General features: G+C 36.5%; 1 protein-coding gene across 3 annotated transcripts; it reads right to left on the reverse strand.

The window, feature by feature from the left end:
- Nucleotides 1-4,800: 4,800 nt before the first annotated feature.
- LOC112025738 (uncharacterized) lies at nt 4,801-14,839 on the reverse strand. Of its 3 annotated transcripts, none has more exons than XR_002884281.2 (10): nt 14,647-14,839; nt 12,764-13,779; nt 9,609-10,293; nt 9,426-9,512; nt 8,069-8,317; nt 6,224-6,321; nt 5,904-6,003; nt 5,639-5,737; nt 5,412-5,537; nt 4,801-5,077 (listed from the first exon to the last, which is right to left on the reverse strand). XR_002884281.2 is itself a non-coding variant. In XM_024058421.2 (9 exons), the coding sequence occupies exons 1-9, from the start codon at nt 14,740-14,742 to the stop codon at nt 5,475-5,477; spliced, it is 2,493 nt and encodes an 830-aa protein (XP_023914189.1). In that variant the 5' UTR covers nt 14,743-14,839; the 3' UTR covers nt 4,801-5,474. The 3 variants fall into 3 exon arrangements, 1 of the variants encoding a protein (XP_023914189.1); XR_002884280.2 differs by having other exon boundaries at nt 4,801-5,122; XM_024058421.2 differs by having other exon boundaries at nt 4,801-5,537.
- Between the last annotated feature and the right edge of the window lie 7,050 nt (nt 14,840-21,889).

Consider the following 21,889-nt stretch of genomic DNA (forward strand, 5'->3'; position numbering starts at 1 on the left):
GATTTGGAATCTGTTTTCCAATTTGATTTGCCTTAATTTCTTTAATAAAATTTTGATTACCTTCTTCTAGAAAAATGATCTATCGTGGGTAAAATATTGTTGCCACATCAACAATAACATTTATCGTAGCTTATCGAAAAAAAAAAAAAAAACAAAAAAAAAAACATTTAATTCCCAATGCTTTAACACTCACCATTTTCAACTTCTTCTAGATCCCACCACAAGTAATTCTCGACCCTATTAATATAATCCCTTCCACCTACAAGAACCTATTCCTCAGCTTGAATTAATGACAGTGATGTCAATGAGGAGGATCTTAAGGAGGTTGACTAAAGGGGTTTGAATTTGAGTTGGCTTCAACGATAGTTGCTAGAGATGGTGCAAAGTAAAAGCTTCATGCCCACGTGATGGAGATCTCTTAAATTATCTCCCAGAAAATTTAAACCAAATTGATGTAATCTAGTTTGGCTTGGTCTACTAATTTACTTTCTAAGAATTTGGCTTTACATTTTTTGAATCCATTTGTGGGGGTCAAAAACACAAAACTATAAGAACTTGAATGCACTTTTTATGTTCTTGATCTATTCAACTATTTTATGAGAAGTATGAGACAAAAATCCACAATAGGAGAATCAAATAGATGATCAAAGGCAAAGAGAGTTGAATCAATACTAATTACAAACAGAAATAGTGTTCTCGAGGGTAGTACATAGATAAAAGAAGATGAACACTCCTAAAAGCTCTTCTCACTTTCTCTCTCCTAGTTGCTCTTTCAATTTTTCTAGATCCCCTTCCTACTGATCCCCTCTTCCTTTTATAGCCTCTCCCCTCCTCCAACTGTCCTGTTCTTCAATTGGATTTTTGGGGTGATGCTTGTCCCATCAGCACACATTTCTACCATTTTGTGATCATAAGGACAGACTTTAGGGTTGTCCTTTCTGTTCAGGCTAGTCAATCAACAATTAATGCGGTTGACATTAGGTGAAATTAGTCTTAAATGCAGAGTTGACTATTGCGTTAGGTTATGCTTTTTTCTTTATACATCCCCATGGTAATCCGATGAGACGAAGCCTTTTTGGTAAAAAAGAGGGATATTCTCCAGTAATATTGTGCCTCATCAAGAACACGGGCTCTGCAAGACACCTTGGTTTGCGTCCTCTGGACCATGGACCCCTTCAAATCCCCCCAGGCCTTCATGCAAATGTCTCACCGTGGACGGGATGCCTTAACTTTCTGTCCTCCGGCTAACACTTTTGAGGTGGACTCAAATCTACTCCTCCACACCATCCATATCAATAAACATGTTGAAATTTTAGTTTCAGGAAAAAAATTATAATCAAACAATTATGACTTAATAGAAATTATAACCACGTGATTAAGCATAGTATATTTTGTAGATTGCATTGTAAAATAATCCAAGAAAACAGGAGTCAACAAGCAAAAGTAATATTCATTCCCTTAGTACAAGAACACCATTTTTCCCTTGGGCCATGGCTTCTCAGGTATGGATATGACTTACGAATGCTTTCTCCAAAAAAAATTTACAAATGAATTTTATTTGACTATAGTTTTACTGAAATTTTGTTTAAAAAATTTAAAATTTATAAATATTAGGACATAAACAAAGCAAATTTAAATGGTCTGCTTAGAAAGTTTTTTGTTAATCAACAACAAAAGTGAAAAAAGTTGCTCCACCTACAATTGAGTTTTCAAGTGCTCTAGTCATGGTCATTGGTGCTGGCTCTATTGGCGTTGCTATTATCAACGAGAGGGAGGAATGAATTCTTTTGGATTGGGATGATAACTGATATAAGATATTAAAGGGTGGGCTGTGGATTTATCCCACAAAAAAAGAGAGGACACAAACAAGGGTTTGGTAATTGGTTGTGTCAAAGAAAGGTAAGTTTGGAAATGGCGAATGTGGAAGAAAAGTAAGGTTTTTGAGAATGACATCATTTTAAAAGAATACCTATTTTAAACCATTGATTTTAACTAGTTGATGTCCCGTGTGATGTGAGGATACTTTATACTTTTATTTTGAAATAATTTCTAACTATTCTTGTTGGCCTTATAACACTTATTTTATGTTCAATTATATTATAAATATCACTAATAGGAAGAAAATAAAAAGAACCAAACTTATTATGAATATATATAATTAATAACATGAATATATGTACATAGCCTAAATGAATTCACAATTATTTAATTATTTTGGCTAATTAAAGTGTACAATATCACGATAGGAAGAGGAAATAGTAAATTGATGTGGCACTTAATAATAAGAGTCTTATCATGAAGATTGTAGAGAGAGTTTTTCAAAATGTGTGTCCTATTTTATGATACTAGCCCATATTTTGGAGAATGTGGGAAAAAATTATTGTGAAAAGATCATGCCTGGTCATAATATGTAAAGTAATAATTGAGCTTGGGCTTTTCAAAAGGTTTGGACTGATTTTAATTTAATTTTAAACTACAACCCATCTTTTAAATAATAGCAAAAAAAATAAGTTAATGTGATTTTTTGGATGATAATAATAATAATAATAATAATGAAAAGGGGTTAAAAATGCTAAATGAAATATTAGAGCGCCACATGATAAGAGCTCATGCACTCCTATACAATATCACGATAGGAAGAGGAAAGAGCAAATTGATGTGACACTTAATAATAAGAGTCTTATTAGGAAGATTGTAGAGAGAGTCTTTTAAAATGTGTGTCCTATTTTATGATGCTAACCCATATTTTCGAGAATATGGAAAAAAATTAATGTGGATAGGTCATACCTGCATCATAATATATAAAGTAATAAGTGACTCATTTTAATTTAATTTTAAACTACAGCCCATCTTTTAAATAACTGTAAAAATAAATAAATAAATAAATAAAAATAATCTGATTTTTTGGATGAGAGCATTAAAAGTTAAAGTTAAAACCCTTTCCAGCCTCCATGTCTTCTTCTCACTCTCCAACATTCTGAACTTCCTAGACCTCTCTCCTCCATTGCACCCATAACAAGTCCAAATCATCCTTCGCTACTACCCTTTCTTTGTAATCGGAGTTGACAGCTAAAGGGCAATGTTGGATCAAACAATAATTTTACTGAGTAATACAAATCTTTACCACACCATAAATTTCATGTACACTCAAGAAGCACTTTACACCAAATTGGATGTGCAAATAAACATAAACACTAGGTGTTTTTCAAGGTGCATGGATGAGTCTTGTTTTAGCTTTTTATTAAGCACTTTTTGATTTTGCAAGACTTGAAAAAATTGTTTTGCTTTATTTGGTTGCGTACTTTGGAGGAAACAGTGTTGTGGAACTTTTAGATGTAATTGGTGTTTGATTATTACGTTTATTTGGTCATGAGTTAGAACTTAGATCTATTTTTGGCTTAAAAGAAAAGATCTTCTTAAGGTAGGCACTGGGAGCGTGGACTGGAAATTTTTAATTAAGAAGGGAAGCCATTTATTTTTGGAGAGAGAGAGAGAGAGAGAGAGAGAGAGAGGGGATGAAGTTAATGCTCCTGAATCATTAATTCACTAAAAGTTGATGACATGACATGAGTACTAATGTTTTTTGGCTCTTGGATCGCATAGAAATCAACGATCTAAAAATTGTGTACCTCCTATAAAAAAAGGTATTAAAAAAAGAAAAGAAACAGAATCTCTCTCTCCCTCTCTCTCTCTCTCTATATATATATATATATTCAGAGTAGGCATTTGATCAGAGTTCAGGTATGAGTCTTTCTCAAATCTATCTGTGAATGAAGCCAAAGTTCCTACTGCAATCACATTTCGCATTTGATCAAAATATATTTATGAGTCTCTCTCTAAATTTATCAACTTCACATTGAAAATAAAACCATGAAAACGAGTTCGCGGGTGTGACTAGACACCCTTTGCGTTTATCTGATAATAAAATCACCAAATATGGCCAACAAATTTTATACATTCTTAGTCCATACTGGGATATTGCAAGTAATAAATTGAAGAGGGGGATTATGGAGATTGATACCATTATATATGATACACCTATGAGATTGATTATTACCACATTTAATAAATTACCACTCATTTATATGGACGGGATATTGGAGAATGATTTTTGGTTTACTCGCTTTTTTTTTTTTTTTTTTAATTCTTTCAATTGAAAGGTCTTAACATTTTTTTGAACCCCATTTGAAGATGTTGAAGAATACCAATAGCTAAAATTAGTACTTCAAGGACATTCATCGATCCAAGTTTTTCCAACTAGCATTTCTTTTGCGACAATAAGTTTGATGAAATATTTTGTCCACTTGCCCATGCATAAAAACTTGATTCCATGTTCAAATTTCGTTTCTTTTTTCTGCTTAAGTCAAGCCCATACACCATAGCCCATCATGTGGCTGAGTGTGTGGGCTTATGTAGGTCGAGCTGCAAACATAAGAGAAACAACGACCCAAACTTGAAAATTTTCCTAACAAACTCGTGGCTTTAAGAAGCACTACGTCAACCCCTTGGAGTTGCATGTCTTTCATCCTACGTGCATGTATATAACTATATATATATGTATACATATTTGTATACGCACACACTAACACACACAAATAGCATAACAATGCAGCACATAAGGTTCTCTAATGAAATTCAAACACATTGTTGTGTTGAATTCAATGGTCCTTGAAAAATATAACACTATTAGTACTTCATTGGTCAATGCAACTATGAGTTTGAATTTAATTGGAGAACCTAATGGACAACATCAAAAGAACTATATCTATGTTTTTCCCTTTAGAAATTTGCTCAAGCATAGATATCAATTTAAAGGCTGCAATAAAGGATCGGGCTTAAATTTCAATATTAAGAGAGGATTGTGAGTGTCAACAACCATCCCCCAGAAAATGACCAGTACAACTGCAACGCCACATATACAACTGCAATGCCAGTAAATGACCAGTACACATACATGCTGCATTCAATCGTCCATATGGCGAAATGATTCCTTGCGCCATTTGCATATGGTTGGGAACCCCAGTCCCAAGATCAGCCGCCTAAGCCCATGTCTTATTGGCCTCCAGCTCACATTGATCTGAAGTTAGACCTAGACTTCAGTATGCCATCCAAGTTGCATTAACTTCAATAGAACTTAAATTTTTCAGGGGATCATGCCGAAACCTCCAAAGCCAAATATACAAACTTTGCTAAAGATGAGCCAATAGATCAATTCAAAAGGAGACGATTCACCATTGACAACACCATCCCAAAGAAATTTTCACGGCTCTAATCATTTTGAGCCTTTCTTTAAATTGCTTATAATTTAAAAATCTAATGGAATAAAAGTAAGATAGCCATCTGCCATTGTGCACAATTTTGATTACAACATCATACAATGGGAACAATAATATAATTGAAACAATTATTACCTTAACCCCAGAATGAGAATGCTCCAGATGTGGAGTAATTCAGCACTACACTCCCAGTGCAAACTAAGTGATGGAAGACTTGCAAACTGGGCATGATGTCCTTCTGCTGAGCCATGGATCAATGCACTGACAACAAAGAAGGGAAAAAAATAAAATAAATAGTCAGATGTTTGATGGTTTATTTTATAAGAAAAATTTAATGCTGAGAGTGAGAAGATAATTCCTACATCTTTGTGAAATTTGTGTAAGCATGGGAGATGCCGAATGGTTTCTCCAATAGTTGGAATTTCAAGACAAATTGCACAAGCCTCTTCACTGGTATCAGTCTGACACAAAACAGAACAGCATGAAATAGCAAATAAAATCTGCAAATCCTACAAACCAGTGAATGTCCACAGAAAAGGAAAGAACCAGACACACACACCCCTACCTGTACTGCAATTCATATAATTGACAGATAGACCAGACACACATACACACCCACACCCATACCTGTACTGTTGACTGCGGAAGACAATTAATCTGATTGACAGATGCACCGGCATGATGGTGATTATTATCATCAAGAGCCAACAACATTTCATAATCATTTCTGCAAAAAAATGAATATATGCTATGCTTGATAAGAAACAAAACTGGGAAAAAAAAGACCTTGGATATGCATTAAACATTAATAAAAAGAAGCAGAAAATATATAATAATTAACAAAGAGAACAGTTGATAAAAAAAATAAAAAACTCCACTATTTATTAAGAATTAATAGGAAAACAACAAGAATTAGAGCATAAATAACAAAGAGAATAAAGTCTTACTCATTAAAATCACGCTGAACTTGAAAGGCATGATTAGCCATACTCATATCACTAAGGTCCCCAACTGCAGCCTCTAATGCTTCCAATATATCAAGTCTCTGCATGACAAAGTACGAGAGCAATTTTCATTTTAAAATGGCCCTTTACATGTCAATCACAAACCCAACATATCCATCACCACTGTCAGTACAAATGAGGTAAAAAGAGAATAATTCTTTTTCTTTCGGGGTCATTACATAAAATAAACCAAGAGTAAGCATTCTACTCCAAACCCTACATGCGTCTCTGTTAACTCCAAAGCCAAAATTCCATCCAAATGAGTCTTCCTCATGCGTAAAACCTAGTAAATAAACACAGCTAGAGGAATATAGCACCTCTTTCTTTAATCCAAAATACCAATGTGGTTCATGTCAAGAACATTTTGGGGCCCAAAGGGATCCCAAGCACGGCTCATGTAGGTTTTCATAACATTTCATTACCAAGAATCATTGAGAATCCCTATTGTTATGTTAAAATTTGAAATCAGTGTCAAATTTTTTACTTGATCAGGGATCACAGTGCATACCATGAAAATTACAACAATGTCTCCTATTACTTAAAATCATAGCACCTTCAACCCTAAGCAAATCTCCATCCTCTAAAAGTAGCAAAAGGCCAATTGAGCAGCACTGGGAATTTGGAACCTTGTAAGTGCCAAAAACTGTGCATCCTCACGTGTCTGTGTGCTCTAGCTTATAAATGGTACTCTTCCCTATAAGAGAAAGTTGGAGGATGAGGTCATGGGTTAATGGGAAGAAGAAAATAGAGGAGAGATTGAAATTTGCATTCATTTGGTATGAATGAAAACTAGGAGGATGGCAAACAAGGATGGTTGGCATTTAGAATCCAGCCTGCAATATTTAATCCACCATATTGGTATAATAGTAATTAACAAAAAAAAATTCACCACAACTAAGCATAGCCTGAAAGGCTATATCCGAACTTTTTAAAGTTTGAGGGACCAAAATTGAGCCTACACCACATATCAAGGACAAATATTTTTATTATCCTAAATACCAAATGTGGTTCATGTCCAGAGGTTTTCAGTGCCCAAATAGATCCCAAGTCCTACAGTGATTTCCATCTTTAAAAATTGAAAAAAAATCCCAACTGCAATTCATGTGGGTTTTCATATTTTTTTATTTTATTAAGACTTATTGAGGGTCCAAATTGCCATGACTTCAAACTTATAAGATGGAGATTGATGCAATTGCAAATTGACATCAGGGTCAAACTCTTTAGTTTATTATGTAATTGCACCTCCTCCTTTTTCATTAACAAAGATCAAATTGCATCCTAAGTTCCTAACATTAAACTGGAATGCCTAATACTTCTAAGTTCAAATCATTGTTAAATAACCTGAAAAGTTCCCAAGAAGGAAAAAAAGAAGAAGTTACAATGGCAAGGAAAATATGACAAAAATCAAGGTATCTTCCCTCATCCAAAACTTGGTAGTAGTGACTCCTAAAAAAAATCAGTTTCAACATTGGTCCCATATTGGATTCCCTTTTTACCTTTTCTCTTTTTAATAAAACATGTGAATTGTCCTTTTACAAATTTTTTTTTTTACACAGCACAAAAGGATTAAGAATAGTAGTTTACAAATATTTTCCAAAAATTTTATGACCATGGTGTCCCAAAGTTGAATTTCAAACAATGCACACATTTGATCATCCTATACAGCTACACTATAAGATATATACCATCAAATAAGTCTATACTAAAATATCAACCATATCACAGAATAATAAATAAATAAACAGGTGGGAACAGAAACAGAAGAAGGGGGGGGAGAAAGAGAGGTACCATGTCTAAATCCATGTATGAAGGAAAGTGGAGATTCCTTCGACCTGATGATCCTGAAGGAGAATGTCTGGAGATGCGATTTCTCAACTGTGCTATTCTACTAGAGGTGGGAACTCTAGCCTGGGCTCCCATCAACTGTGCTATTCGACTAGAAGTAGGAGCTTGAGCCTGGGTTGCTCTCCTAACCGAAGGGTTATGAGAAGACCGTGACCGAGGTTGTCTAGACGAATGTGTTACTGAAGAGCCTCTCTGACAAACATGCAAACCAAAAGAACTGTTAGTGAAAGCTAGTAGAACACTCTGCCAACGTACTCTAGCTCAAATGGCATTTCCTCCTCTTATAACAAGGTTGAGGGTGAGGACATGGGATCAAGACCCACCAGGTGTGTATGCAATTAAGAATTTTTTTTAAAAAAGAGAGTAATTTACTCAGTAATTTACTCCAGCAAATGATTAAAAAACACCAAGTAACCACATAAAACAGATACCAAATATGCAATAAAATAGGTGTCATTTTCCAGGGAAAAAATTCATTTGGGAATTTGTATTAACATTATTTTAACCCATCAAATCATTTTAGTCAAAAAGCAACATATCAGTTAACATGCTGATACAACCCTTCTTTTGAGTGAAAGCTATCAGTAAGATTACTGCAAAATCAACAGCAAATTTAGTACAGTTAGAACTTCCCAGGCCTCCTCAACAGATCCACAGTATTGAAAGATAATCATCACTCAAGTAGGGCATTAGTATATTGCACGATCTTTTCCATATACCTCTAAACAAAGTATGAATAAGTAGGGCCAGCAAGTTTTGTTCTGACCTGCTACACCATCCTCATAAATACACAACTCATGCTATCATGCATCCATACAGGATAGAACCTGTGATCTCACAATGTAGGCTTGAGTGCAAGTCCAAAAATGTATACATTACAGTTACTCAAATATTTGGAGGTAGAACCAATCTCATGCATTTAAAACTTAGCTTGGCTCAGCCAAAATGCAGCCCTTGGTACGATAGATTTGTATTATATTGAAGATATTCACTATCACATGTTAAAATACTATCCATATGAGGTACTGACCAGGCCAGGCCAGGCCATGGAAGTAAAAAGGCCCGTCATGCTTCATAAATATATACAAACATTTGGACAAGTCCCCCACTTATTTACATGCCAAGGTATAATTGTGTCGTAGTATTTAGTATTACAATCAATATTAAATGAAGAAACCAGTTAATAATTTCAATCAAAATTTTCATGATTATTGTGTGATAGCAGAGATACAGTGACTAACATGAATATATGGCATTTCATTTTTTCAGCAAATCATAAAAAATATAGAAGCTCACTCACAGGGTGTGTATCACTGTGACTTCCACCAGAAGCAGAACGGAAAACGTCCCACTCCTGCTGCATCTCCCATGCTACATTTTCATCAATCTGACATAAGATCATAAACAGTGAGACACCTTAAAAAGAGAGCATCTGACTGGAAGATTTAATCACATAGAAAGGCATCCATATGAAGGAACCAACCTCGTGACCTCCAACCACAGGCATCTCATTATATAGTTGTTCTTGCAGTTCCCGAGCCAACATCTCATCTGCTTCTAGTTGTCTTGCCCTAGCATCTGAATCGTCATTATTCGTGCAGTCTAAATCATGGGAGAGGTTTTGTCTCATTTCAGTTGATAAATCATCAACTTCAATAAGTGGACCCAAACTGCCCCTACGTTGACGAGTCTGGATTCTGGATGATCTTGAATTTGACGGTTCCCCATATGAACCAAGAATCACAATATCTGAGTCATCAGAAACTGACGTAGAGCACTCACCACGATTTCTTGAAGTCAATCTATGTTTCTTTTGCCTTCTACTAAGTGTGTTTGGTGCATAATGCGGTCCAGCTATCTGGTCAACCTCAGAGACAATCTCAGCAGCTGTTTGTGCTGAATCACAATCTTTTACAACATCACATTGAGCCCTGCAGTTTATTCCACTCCCTGTATCCCTTCTCTCTGCTCTGTCTTCATGCTGTTGACTAACAAAATTTCCAACACCATTCATCCCAGAAAGACACCCAGCTGCATCAGACAAAGGATTATCATTTTTCTTGGAACGACTCCGTGTACTTCTCCAACCATGTAATCTTTCGGGCAATCCAAATGCATCTCTACTAACATTGTTGTGTCCATCAGCTTCTCCATTATCAATCACAGGGCTGCTCCAAAAACATAACAGGCAATAAGGTATCAGAATACAAGTACTTTAAAAACATGACAGGCCGTTTTAATCCAACAACAATTGGCAACAATAAAACAGGATCAAAATTTTTAACAATGTCATATTTTCAATTTTTTTTCTTGAGCTATTTGAAACTTCCACCAGAGTTAAGAAGATTTTAGTATATGCCAGACCTTTGACAAATTTAGACCAAAGAAATTAAAAATCAATAATTGCCCGAAAATTGGCACAATAAGAACAAATAAAATATCCAAAAAATAAGGCCAACTTCAATAAAGATCTAAAAGTTATTCACAAAACCAACAGTATAATAAAAATCTAAGTGGTAAACCCTATATGTTCAATGCAAGTACATGCCAATGATGACCATCAAGAGTGCCCATCCTTCAAAAAAATTCTTTAAAATATTTAAAGAAGTGTAACAACTAAGACAAGAGTCATAACGACGCTTACAGTAAATTGAAGAAGTCAAGAGGAAGCATACAGAAACTAGATTTTTGAGCTAAATGGTCATTAAATAGTGAACACCAATTGTCATGTAGATAAGCATAATAAAAATCATGATGTAAGTTCCCATCAAAGTGCAACAAAGTACAGACCAACATCTCTTAAGGAAAATGAAAAAAATATGGTAATCAATTTTATATTAATGCAAAAATTACAGGAATGAGCTAATATTGAAGCCATACCAATAAGTATCATGGCACAAGCATAACAAACTCCACAATGATTACTCATTCAAGACAGATCTCAAGACATGATCTTTAGTAATGAAAATTACACAAAAATCATAATTGAAATTCACAGTTACTTCTTTGGGAAATATTCTTCAATCAAAAGATTTGCCCCTGAATATAAAATAGACCATAAATAATAAAATAAAAACCCAAATTAAAAACTAGTTTTACCCTAAAAGACTCATACTTAGACCATCAAAATCCCATGACCTTCACTTCAATTGGACTTCACACGTGGCCTAAAATGATTTTTGAACAGGACAATTTGTAAAGTAATAGCAAATTTATCTTTCATAGCTTCATTAGCAAGTCTAGTAGAGAAACAGCATAACATCTTGTTATAGTGTTCTGCAGCTTGAGCAATTAAGCCAGTGGTATTCTCACTCTTAGGTAAGGTAGATGAGAAGTCTACTAGAAATAGGGAGGAGAGGTGGGGAAGCATGTGTGTGGAAATCTATCCATCGTGCCTCGAGCGGATCTTTCGCTGCATGAAGGAAATAGTCATGCATTACTTAAATGATTTTTTTTCCCTTGAGATCATTACTTATTGGTTTTCTAATATTCCTTCATCTTGATTTCTTCATTTAATATTTTTAAGGAGGTTTTAATGTCAAAAAAATAAAATTATTTTTTGGGAGGAGGGGGGGGGGGGATTTTCCCTTTTATAAGTCCATTTACATTAGTTTCACTTCTTCACACATTTGTGTCTATGTGAGAGAGAGAGAGAGAGAGAGAGAGAGAGAGAGAGCCCTATTCATCTTGAATTCAACATACCGCAATCAAAGGGACAGAACCAATGGTAAATTATGTCCTATATCAGGTTTCTAAGCTTATGTCAGTGGTTAGGAAAAAAAAAATAGTAACAGCCAGTTTGACACATGGAAACATAGCCAGTAAGAAAAGGAACAATGACAAAGAACATCATAATAGTAGTTTCCACCGTCCATGAGGAAGGAAAAAAAAGAAAAAGAAGAAGAAGAAGAAGATTGATACAAACCCATGGGTAGAACTCACCCTTGAAAACTAGCTCACAAGGGAAGGGTGCCCAAAGCATATATGCACATGGTTAAGCTTGCACTTGAGCCATGTGGGAAACTTGGATCATAACTTACCACCAAGCTCCTGGCCAACAACCATGATGGCTCACTCTATCAACACTGACCTGATGTAGCCCTTTTTCTTTTTAGAGGCTCCACTCACCTCTCAGTTATTCAATGACTTAAAAGGATATTTTAATATAGCCTCTAGGTTGCCCCCTCCAAGGTCCGACTACAAAGCCGCAGTTCATTTACTCTCATCCTCAACAAGCTATGTCCAATTACCCAACATGGTAGTTGGCTCTAATACCAAATGATACAAACTCATGGGTAGAACTCAACCTTAAAAATTGGTTTGCAAGGGAAGGGTGTCGAAGAGCTTATATTCACATGGTTAAGCTTGCACTTAAGCCATGTGGGACACTTGGATCGTAACAAAAATCCAGGAGAAAACAACTGATTTTGCTGAGGAAACTATCAGAAAGACTAGGAAAAAAAGATATATCAACAAAATTACCATTGATATAAGAATTCTCAGGAACTGTTAAATATCAACTAAAACTTATCAGATTTATGAATGTGAGATTAGGGGAAAAGAATTATTGCTTAATAACATAAATATAACAATCATTTGGGAGAATCTACATAGGAATGAGCATTGTAAACAAATTACCTGCCAGTTATATGAATAATATTAGCGCCTGGCTTGTTTGCTGAAGGATGATTTATAACACCTTTTCCTTTCGCTCTATCACCATTATTGTCTCCAGAAACTATATCACTAATGTTTATCAGAGGAGGACTTTTGGAAACCAAATCAACATTGGAACTGGTACTCTGCTGTTCAGCTAATTGTTTTGCCCTTGTTGCTATATTATGTGGAGAGATACATCCATTGCGAACTAACCTTTTTTGCCCACTGACTCTTGGCATGGTAAGACAATGAACAGGTGTGGAAATCTGTTTTTCAGTGGACATAGCTGCCCCTTTTCCACGAGCCAAAGCCAAACCAGTACTTTTAAATGTATTGTCCTCTAATTTCTCCTTCCCCTTGTAGGCATTGCTGGATGCCTTTGGAGGAACTGGAAGGCAATATGAAGACGAACCGCCAAAAGTTGGTATTTGTTCTTTTCTGTCATCTTCAGCCAGAAGATCTTCAAATGCATCCAATGGAAAACCGGTTTCAGGTTTTTGGGTGTGACCACTCTGTTCTGTTAAATATAAAGAGGCAGTGCCTTCTTGGAAACCAGATGAATTTGGAGGAAACTTAGTACACATGCCTTTCCCTTTATCCTTCTTTTCCATTCCAATGGAATGTCTGCTCCTATGACTAAAACTTTTGTCTATTGCTGGTCTCCTGAATAAGTGAGCATTCTGGGAGGCATATGAGTTCTGCGGTGGGGAAATAATAATGGGGCTGTTGCAACCCTTAGGTTCATCATCGCTGAGATTCCTCCGAGACCGAATAACCAATCTTTTATTCTGGAAATTATCATTGGCCAGCCTACCCCTGCCCCTCAATCCATTCATACATTTTTCACCCACAAAATCAGGATTCCTCAAATGACCAGCTAATGATGAATTGCTTTCTCTTCCAGCACTATCCTTACCAATAATATGATGGACAGCTAACCTATCAGGTGTGTCAGGAACATCGACTACCTGATCAAAGTCCATATCGTCCATATCCTGCATCATTAGAAAAAATTCAGGCAATCAAATCCAATCAATAAATTCAGCAGACACTACAACTAACAAGCAACTTCTATACATAACATCAATCTCTCTAGAGGATCCAAGGACTACAATATCAAATGTACAATCAACAATAATTTAAAGGAAAAGTTTCACTTAAATGTAGGATCTCGAATAGCCAATGAGCTCTTGTTCAAATGGCACCTCCTTCACTTATAAGAGTAACCTGGAGAATGTGGTCATGGGTTCACCACCAATCGGATGCACGTGTAACTTATAGATTAAAAAAACAAACAAACAAACAAATGTAGACCATCGAATATCAATTACCCATTTAAGAAAATTATAATTTTTATTATTATTATTATTATATCAATCACTTACAGCCTCAACATTCCAATTAGTACAAGAAAGAAATAAAATATATTCCCATGATCTGATATCAAGTGAAGAAAATTATATATATCATAATCACATCATGATCAGAAAATAATTCATCTTGGCTACTATAAATAAATATAACAAAAATAAATAAAATGTAACCGATCATATAAAACATACCCAGATAATAAAACTCACAGAAAATCGTTAACGATCAAGGAATTGGTAGATACATTCTACAGCAGCAAAATAAATAAATAAAAATATGTGAAATTAAAAAATAAAAAGGAATCACCGATTTTGGGTAAAAATATGAAATATAAACATGGAGTGATAAAAAATAAAAATAAAAAATTTACCTAATTCAACGAATAAAAAAATTATTAAAAAAAGTATATGAGATAAGAGAGAATAAAAAAAAATAAAAAATAAGAGAGAAATTGACAAAAAAATAAGAGATGAAAGAGAGAGAAGAAAGACCTGATTTAGATAATTAGGGTTCAAATCCAAAAGAGAGAGAAGACCAGAAGTTGAATTCAGATAGGAAGATTCCCAGGAAGACGAGGATGCACCCATACACTCTCTCTCTCTATCTCTCTCTCTCTCTCTATCTATCTCATTTCTTTTGCTCTCCGCGTGCGTGTGTGTGTGTGTGTGTGTGAGAGAGGCTCTCTCAATGGTGAGAGGGGCTCACAGGAACTCTGGGTCGGGTCGACTCCCTACGTTGGGTCGGATTCTTTACTTGGATTAGGGTTCTTTTCCTTATTAAACAACTATTGGATTTGTTTCTTAAAAAAAAAAAAAAAAAACAACTATTGGATTTTGTTAGGTTGGGCTTAGAAGCATTATCTAGAGCCCAAACCTATTCAGCCATATGCCCCCTAAATATCAGCCCAACCGATCCAATACAAAAGGTGGGCTGAGCAAATCTACAAGACATAAGCCCAACAAATTTCACAACCTTTTTTTCACACTTATAATTGGTGGAAACATCCTTGTCATTTGAGACCACCACTTTATAGCACACCCAGTCCATAGACTCCCACGTCAGCAGGGTGAAGTTTGTTGTCAAATTCTATGAACTTGAGACTTTCTCAAAAGTGGGACATGTTTTTACTCTTTTTATTTGAATTTACCATTAAAAAATTATAAATAATAAGTTTTTATTGGCCCTAATTTAAACATATCATTGATTTTTTTTTCCACGCTTAGTATGCCACTTATGATTTATTGTAAAAGCGTTATGAACAATAGCATTTTTCTTCTAATTCTTTTTTTCACAACTTGGTTAATATTTTTTTTCACAACTTGGTTAATTTTAAGTGATTATCCATTACTCAATCAACTCAACAACTTCAACATGTTAACGTGTTTGTTTGGGGAATGATTATAAACTAGCTTTTTGCTTACTTTTTGTACTTTTTGTGGTTCGCTCACTATTGTTGTCTCAATTTTATTTCAAATAATCTAACTTTCAATTTTTTTGAAAATAAGTTAGATTTTTTTTTTTTTTAATTTGCTAATGGAAATAAGTAATTTCTAAACAGGCTTGTCGTGACAAAATTTGTGTCCCAAAACTTATTGCAATAATTATCATTCATGCACACGTTGAGTAGGCTTCTTGTGATACGTTGTTTTCGTATATTTGTAGGGGTTACAAGCTATGAGAAACTTGTTCCATCAAGTAAAAGAGATACAGCTCTCCCATGAAAAATTATCTAGTGCAACCAATGTGATAATATATATATATATATATAGTTATAGCCTAAGGCTACAAATTACTCTAATAAATTGACATGCGTAAAAAATGGCATGTGCATTACACATGATTACTTAAATAATCTTAACCCAACTAACCATAGTTAACTACACAACCTATTAAAAAAAACCAAATTTATAATATAATTTATTAAAAAAAAAAAACACCAAAATGCCCGATCCTTAGCCTTAAATCACCGGATTTCAACATAATAATTAAAATATATATTTAAAAAAAAAAAATCTGGTTGTTATTGTGCACCTTCCCTTGCACCTCTAGCCTCTTCACAATGACTCATGATTGTTCTTCGAATCCAACCCAATTTAGCAACTGGTCTCTCTTTGTCGGACTTGCACATTCTGATTTGTGTTTTGTATTTTAGCTAAGTTTTCTCAACTTTTTCAACTCGTGGCCGTCAATGTTTTTCCATTTAGGTATATCATATATGTGATATTTCTTGAATTGTGAATTACAATTGAAGTAAATCTTGAATTTTGAATTACAATTGTGCTTCTCCTTCACACTCCACGACAATAATATTGTCTCAGAAGAGATGTCATCGATATTTTCTAATATATGAAATTGCAATAAAAAGAGGGATTGGGGTGGTCGACGATGGAGACAGGAGGGTTTGGAGTGACCGTGGTGGAGGAAGAAGAGGGATTGTGTTTTTGGGTCCACGAGAAGTCAGAGAGAGAGAGAGAGAGAGAGAGAGAGAGAGAGAGAGAATACGTATAGGTGTTTTAGTTTTTATCTTTTTTTTTTTTTAATAGGTGGTGTAGTTAATTAGGATTACTTGGGTTAAGTTACTTAAGTAATCACATGCCATTTTTAACACATGTCAGTTTATTAAAGTAGTTTGTAACCTTGATCTACAACTAATTTTGTATCTAAACTTTATCCTATATATACTCCCCACTCTCTCAAAAAGAATGTAAAAGACTTGACCAATTACATTGATTGTTTATTGTTTTTTTTTTTTTTTTAGGAGTTGTTTGTTGTTTTGCATTTAAGGATTGAAAACTATGGGGGCAAGAGCCCAAATTTGTATATTGGGCCTTATTTGAGGACATGGGTATGTCTGAGGAAGAGTAAATGATTGGGAGAGGATCCAAAGTTGAGAATCACATAAGGAAAGAATGGAGAAATATAGTCTGAGGAGGAGCTCCTTCTCGAATACAATGAATATTAATCAAATCTGTATTTGGGCAATTTAAGTGACCTTCCAGGAAGTTTTAACAATAAGGATGAGCCTCAGGCACGTACAAAGGCGATAGGAACTCAGAAATATCTAAAGAAAAAGCTGCTACCACTGCATTAAATGCACTGCAGCAACTTTTCTGACCGCATTTATGTGGAGAAGATTCCTGAACAGTGCAGTCTCAGTTATCCCAACTCACCGAAAGTCAAAGAGGATATCTGATGGGACATGCACTTAAGTGAAGTCCTAGATGATTAACAAGTGTAGGATCAAGATGGTCTGAAAGGAACTATATAATGTGAAAGACCTCCATGAGAAGGGGATCGAAGAAAAAGAGAAAAGAAACAATGTAGTAATCAAAGTTGTATTTATAAACTATTATGTTGATTTATACTCTAAATTATCTCCTCGGATAGTGAATTTATTCTATCCATTGAGTCTTGTTTTTGTTTGATCATCTTCTAAATCCATAATAGCCGTTATTAACTTCATTAAAGCCTGACTCTTTAACCCAATCTCTACAAATTTATTGTATTAAGCTCACTAGGCCATCATCCAATTCTTCTTTGGGCTTGGGCTGCAAATTGTGTCCCTATAATTGGCGTTGTCTGTGGGAAAGAGCTTGTGTGATAGTGAAGGCAATGGTTAACTATGGCAGAACCACGTCCACAACAAGCAGAGTCGAGGGAATCCTAGCACGGTAACCCTTTTCTTAGCCTTGAGCAGAGAGGTGACCGTGAAGGAAATGTCTACCCCACACACATGGACAAGAGTCAACCTCACAGGGGGAGCCATATCTCCCATGCAAAGAACAACAAGAGCATGCAACTGGAGATCAATCAGTTAAAAAGAGAGTTATGTCATGCAAAGAGGAAACAAGCTTCTCCGAACTCTGACGTATCTTCAGATGACGAAAGGGACGTTAGTTACAGGCGGAGGTCTCGAACTCCACCCAGCGAATCCTTCTCCTATGAAGAAGAGCATTATCATGAGCGACGGTTTCGAAGCCTGTCGCGTAAAGGTGTGAGAAATGACGCTATGAGCAAGGCCCTGAACTAAATCTCCAGGTCACCTTTCACACATAAGATTGAAGAGGCAAACCTTCCTCAACGCTTTCATCAGCCAACTTTCACCATCTACAATGGTCGAATAGACCCTGTGGAGCACGTGAGTCATTTCAACCAGAGGATGAATGTCCATTCCAAAGACGAAGCCTTAATGTGCAAGGTTTTCCTATTCAGTCTTGGACCAGTCGCAATGAGGTGGTTTGATAGCTTGAAAGCAGGTTCTATAAGTTCCTTTAGAGAACTCACTCAGGTATTTGGTTCCTGTTTTGTCACATGTCGCAGAGTTCCTCGGCCTTTGGCTTCCCTACTATCCTCAAATATGCGAGAGGGTGAAACCCTGAAAATGTATTCGGATAGGTAGTGGGAGATATTCAACGAGATGGATGGTGACTTTGATGAAGTGGCCATTGGTACTTTTAAGCTCGGCCTCTTAACCGAGCACGGTTTGAGGAAATCTCTAACTGGTAAACTTGTCACCAGTGTGTGCCAACTGATGGACATGATTGATAAGTATAAAAGAGTTGAGAAAGACCAGCAGCAAGGGAAAGGAAAGGACAAGGTTATCCCTTAGGAGAGGGGGAATTTCAGGTCAGATTGGTATAGTAGCAATAAACCACGTAGAGACTTTGGTGGACAACCAGGGTCAGCAAATCTTCAGGCAATCAACGCCGTGTTCCGAGAGCTGGTGAATTAGGTTTTGGAGAAGATTAAGAATAAGTCATTCTTTAAATGGCCAAATAAAATGGTAGGAAACCCCGAAAGACACAATCACAATCTCTATTACTAATACCATCAAGATCATGGACACACCATAGAGGATTGTAGGAGTCTATAGGACCACTTAGACTAGCTTGTTTATGAAGGTAAATTAAAACAATTTTTACACCACTCTAGTGGTCGGGGGGGCTAGGCAAACACAGAATCTCGTAGAGATGATTCTTCTAGACCCCCATAGGAACGATAAATGTCATCTTCGCTGCATAGGGAAAACCGGATCCTGTCTGTCCAGAGTAATGTCCGTGTCTCGACTATTCGCCGAGGATACTAATCAAGGTCCGAAGAGGGCAATAATGGAAATTCAACTAGTTTTGGGCTTTTTGGATGAGGATAAAATCGAAACCATCCAACCCCACAACAATACTTTGGTAATCACCCTTAGGATTGGAGGATATGATATGAAGAGGGTGATGGTGGACCAAGGCAGTGGTGCCAAGATAATGTACCTCGACCTATATAAAAGGCTGAACTTAAAACCCGAGGACTTAGCGCCTTATAGCTCTCCCCTAATGAGTTTCGATAGGAAGGTCGTCATCCCAAAGGGCCAAATCTGACTACCTGTGCAAACTGGTCCAGAAATAGTAGAGGTAGATTCATCGTTGTGGAAGCATATTCACCCTATACAGCAATTGTATCCAGACCCTGGCTTCATACACTAGGAGATGTTTCTTCTACTCTGCACAAAAGGTGAAGTATCCATTTGAAGGCCAAGTTAAAGAGATCTTGGGAGATCAATCTATGGCCAAACAATGCTTAGTGGCCGCCATCCGGCATAAGCCCGAGGCTGAGTCCTCGACCCATGTTGAGAAGGATTTATAGCAGTTAAAACCTGCAGCGTTGCCCATCAACGATTCAGCCGAGGAGGCGAAATGTGAAGACTTGGTAAAGGTTATTATTGGTAATGATCCCAAAAAGTTTTTTCAGGTTGGATCTCAACTGCCTCCTCAAGAGAGGGAAGAGCTGGTAGAATTCCTAAGAAAAAACCTCGATGTGTTTGCATGGGACGCTATTGAGGCCTTGGGGGTCGATCCAAACTTTATATGTCATCATTTAAATGTTAATCCATCCATCATTCCCAAAAAGCAGCTACCTTGCCGCCTATCCAAAGAGCATGCAGACGTTGTTAGAGACGAAGTAATAAAACTCAAACGGGTATGGGCAATCAAGGAAGTTTTTTATCCCGAATGGTTAGCTAACACTGTGGTGGTAAAGAAGAAGAACGGGAAGTGGCGAGTATGCGTAGATTTCACAGACCTAAATAAGCCTTGCCCAAAAGATCCATTCCCTATGCCTAAAATAGATCAATTAGTAGATGCAATTGTAGGTCATCCTCGGATGAGCTTCCTGGATGCCTTTTAAGGATACCACCAAATACCATTAGCCTTGGATGATCAGGAGAAGACTACTTTTGTCACCCCCATTGGGAACTACCACTACAAGGTGATGCCATTTGGTTTGAAAAATGCAGGATCTACCTACGAAAGGATGATGACAAGGATGTTTGAACCACAGTTGGGTAAGACTATTGAAATCTACATAAATGACATGATAGTGAAAAGCAAGGTAGTATCCAAGCATATAGGAGATATCGGAAGCATTTTTGAAGTTCTTAGAAAACACAAGTTGCGCTTGAATGCTTCCAAGTGCTCATTTGGTGTGAGATCAGGCAAGTTCCTGGGCTATATGGTAACCCACAGAGGGATTGAGGTCAATCCCAATTAAATCAAGGCTATTAATAGTTTAAAACCTCCTCAGAATCCCAAAGAAGTCCAGAAACTAACTAAAATGGCCGCGACCTTAAACTGGTTCATCTCTTGATCAGCAGATAGGTGCAGGTCTTTCTTCCTACTGATCAACAAATGGAAAGGGTTTGAATGGAAGAGGAGTGTGCCTTGGCTTTCCAGCAACTTAAAGAATATCTAACTCAACCACCAATCATGTCTAGTTCTGAAATGGATGAAGTCCTGTTTGCCTATATCGTTGTGGCCCCTTACGCTGTAAGTTTGGTATTGATACGAGTTGATTGTGGCGTACAGTGACCAATTTATTATGTGAGCAAGTTGCTGCATGAGACTGAGGTTCATTATCTACCATTGGAGAAAGCCATCCTGGTAGTAGTGCATGGTACATGGAAGCTGCCCCATTATTTCCAAGTACATACAGTTGTTATCCTCACCCAGTTTCCACTTAAAGTCATACTTCGAAGTGCTGATTACACGGGGAGGATTGCTAAATGGGGTATGGTCCTAGGGGCTTTTGACATCAAATACATACCTCATATCTCCATTAAGGGCCAAATCCTCACGGATCTAGTAGCCAAGTTTGCTGAACCCCAGTTGGAAGAAGTAAAGCCGACACAGATCATGGATAAAAAATCAGTTGGCATGATTTCCCAACGAGGTCCCTTATCGTGGGAAGTGTACATTGATGGTGCAGCGAATCATAAAGGTTCCAGAGTGGGGTTAGTGTTAGTATCCCCTGAAAAGATCACTATTGAAAAGTCATTAAGGCTGGACTTCTCAGCTACAAATAATAAGGCCGAATATGAAGCTCTATTGATAGGAATGACCATGGTTCAAAAAATGGGAGGAAAGGTAGTAGAGATGTTCTTAAACTCAAGGCTAGTCGTCAGCCAAGTGAAAGGAGAATTTGAGGCAAAAGATGAACGAATGCAGGGGTACTTGAGTCAAGTTAGACACTTGCAATCAGAGTTCGAATCTTTCAACTTGTTGCATATCCCTAGAAGCAGAAATACACATGCTGACTCCCTAGCCACACTTGCAACTTCCTTGGCGCAGAATCTGCCTCAGGTTATCCTTGTAGAGGATTTGTATAAACCTGCGGAGGTAAGGAAAGAGACAATCCAAGTTCACCAGGTCAGAACAAGGCCTAGTTAGATGGACCCTGTGGTACTATTCT

This window comes from Quercus suber, unplaced genomic scaffold (assembly GCF_002906115.3).
Source record: "Quercus suber isolate HL8 unplaced genomic scaffold, Cork oak 2.0 scaffold_426, whole genome shotgun sequence".
Classification (NCBI taxonomy): Eukaryota; Viridiplantae; Streptophyta; class Magnoliopsida; order Fagales; family Fagaceae; genus Quercus; species Quercus suber.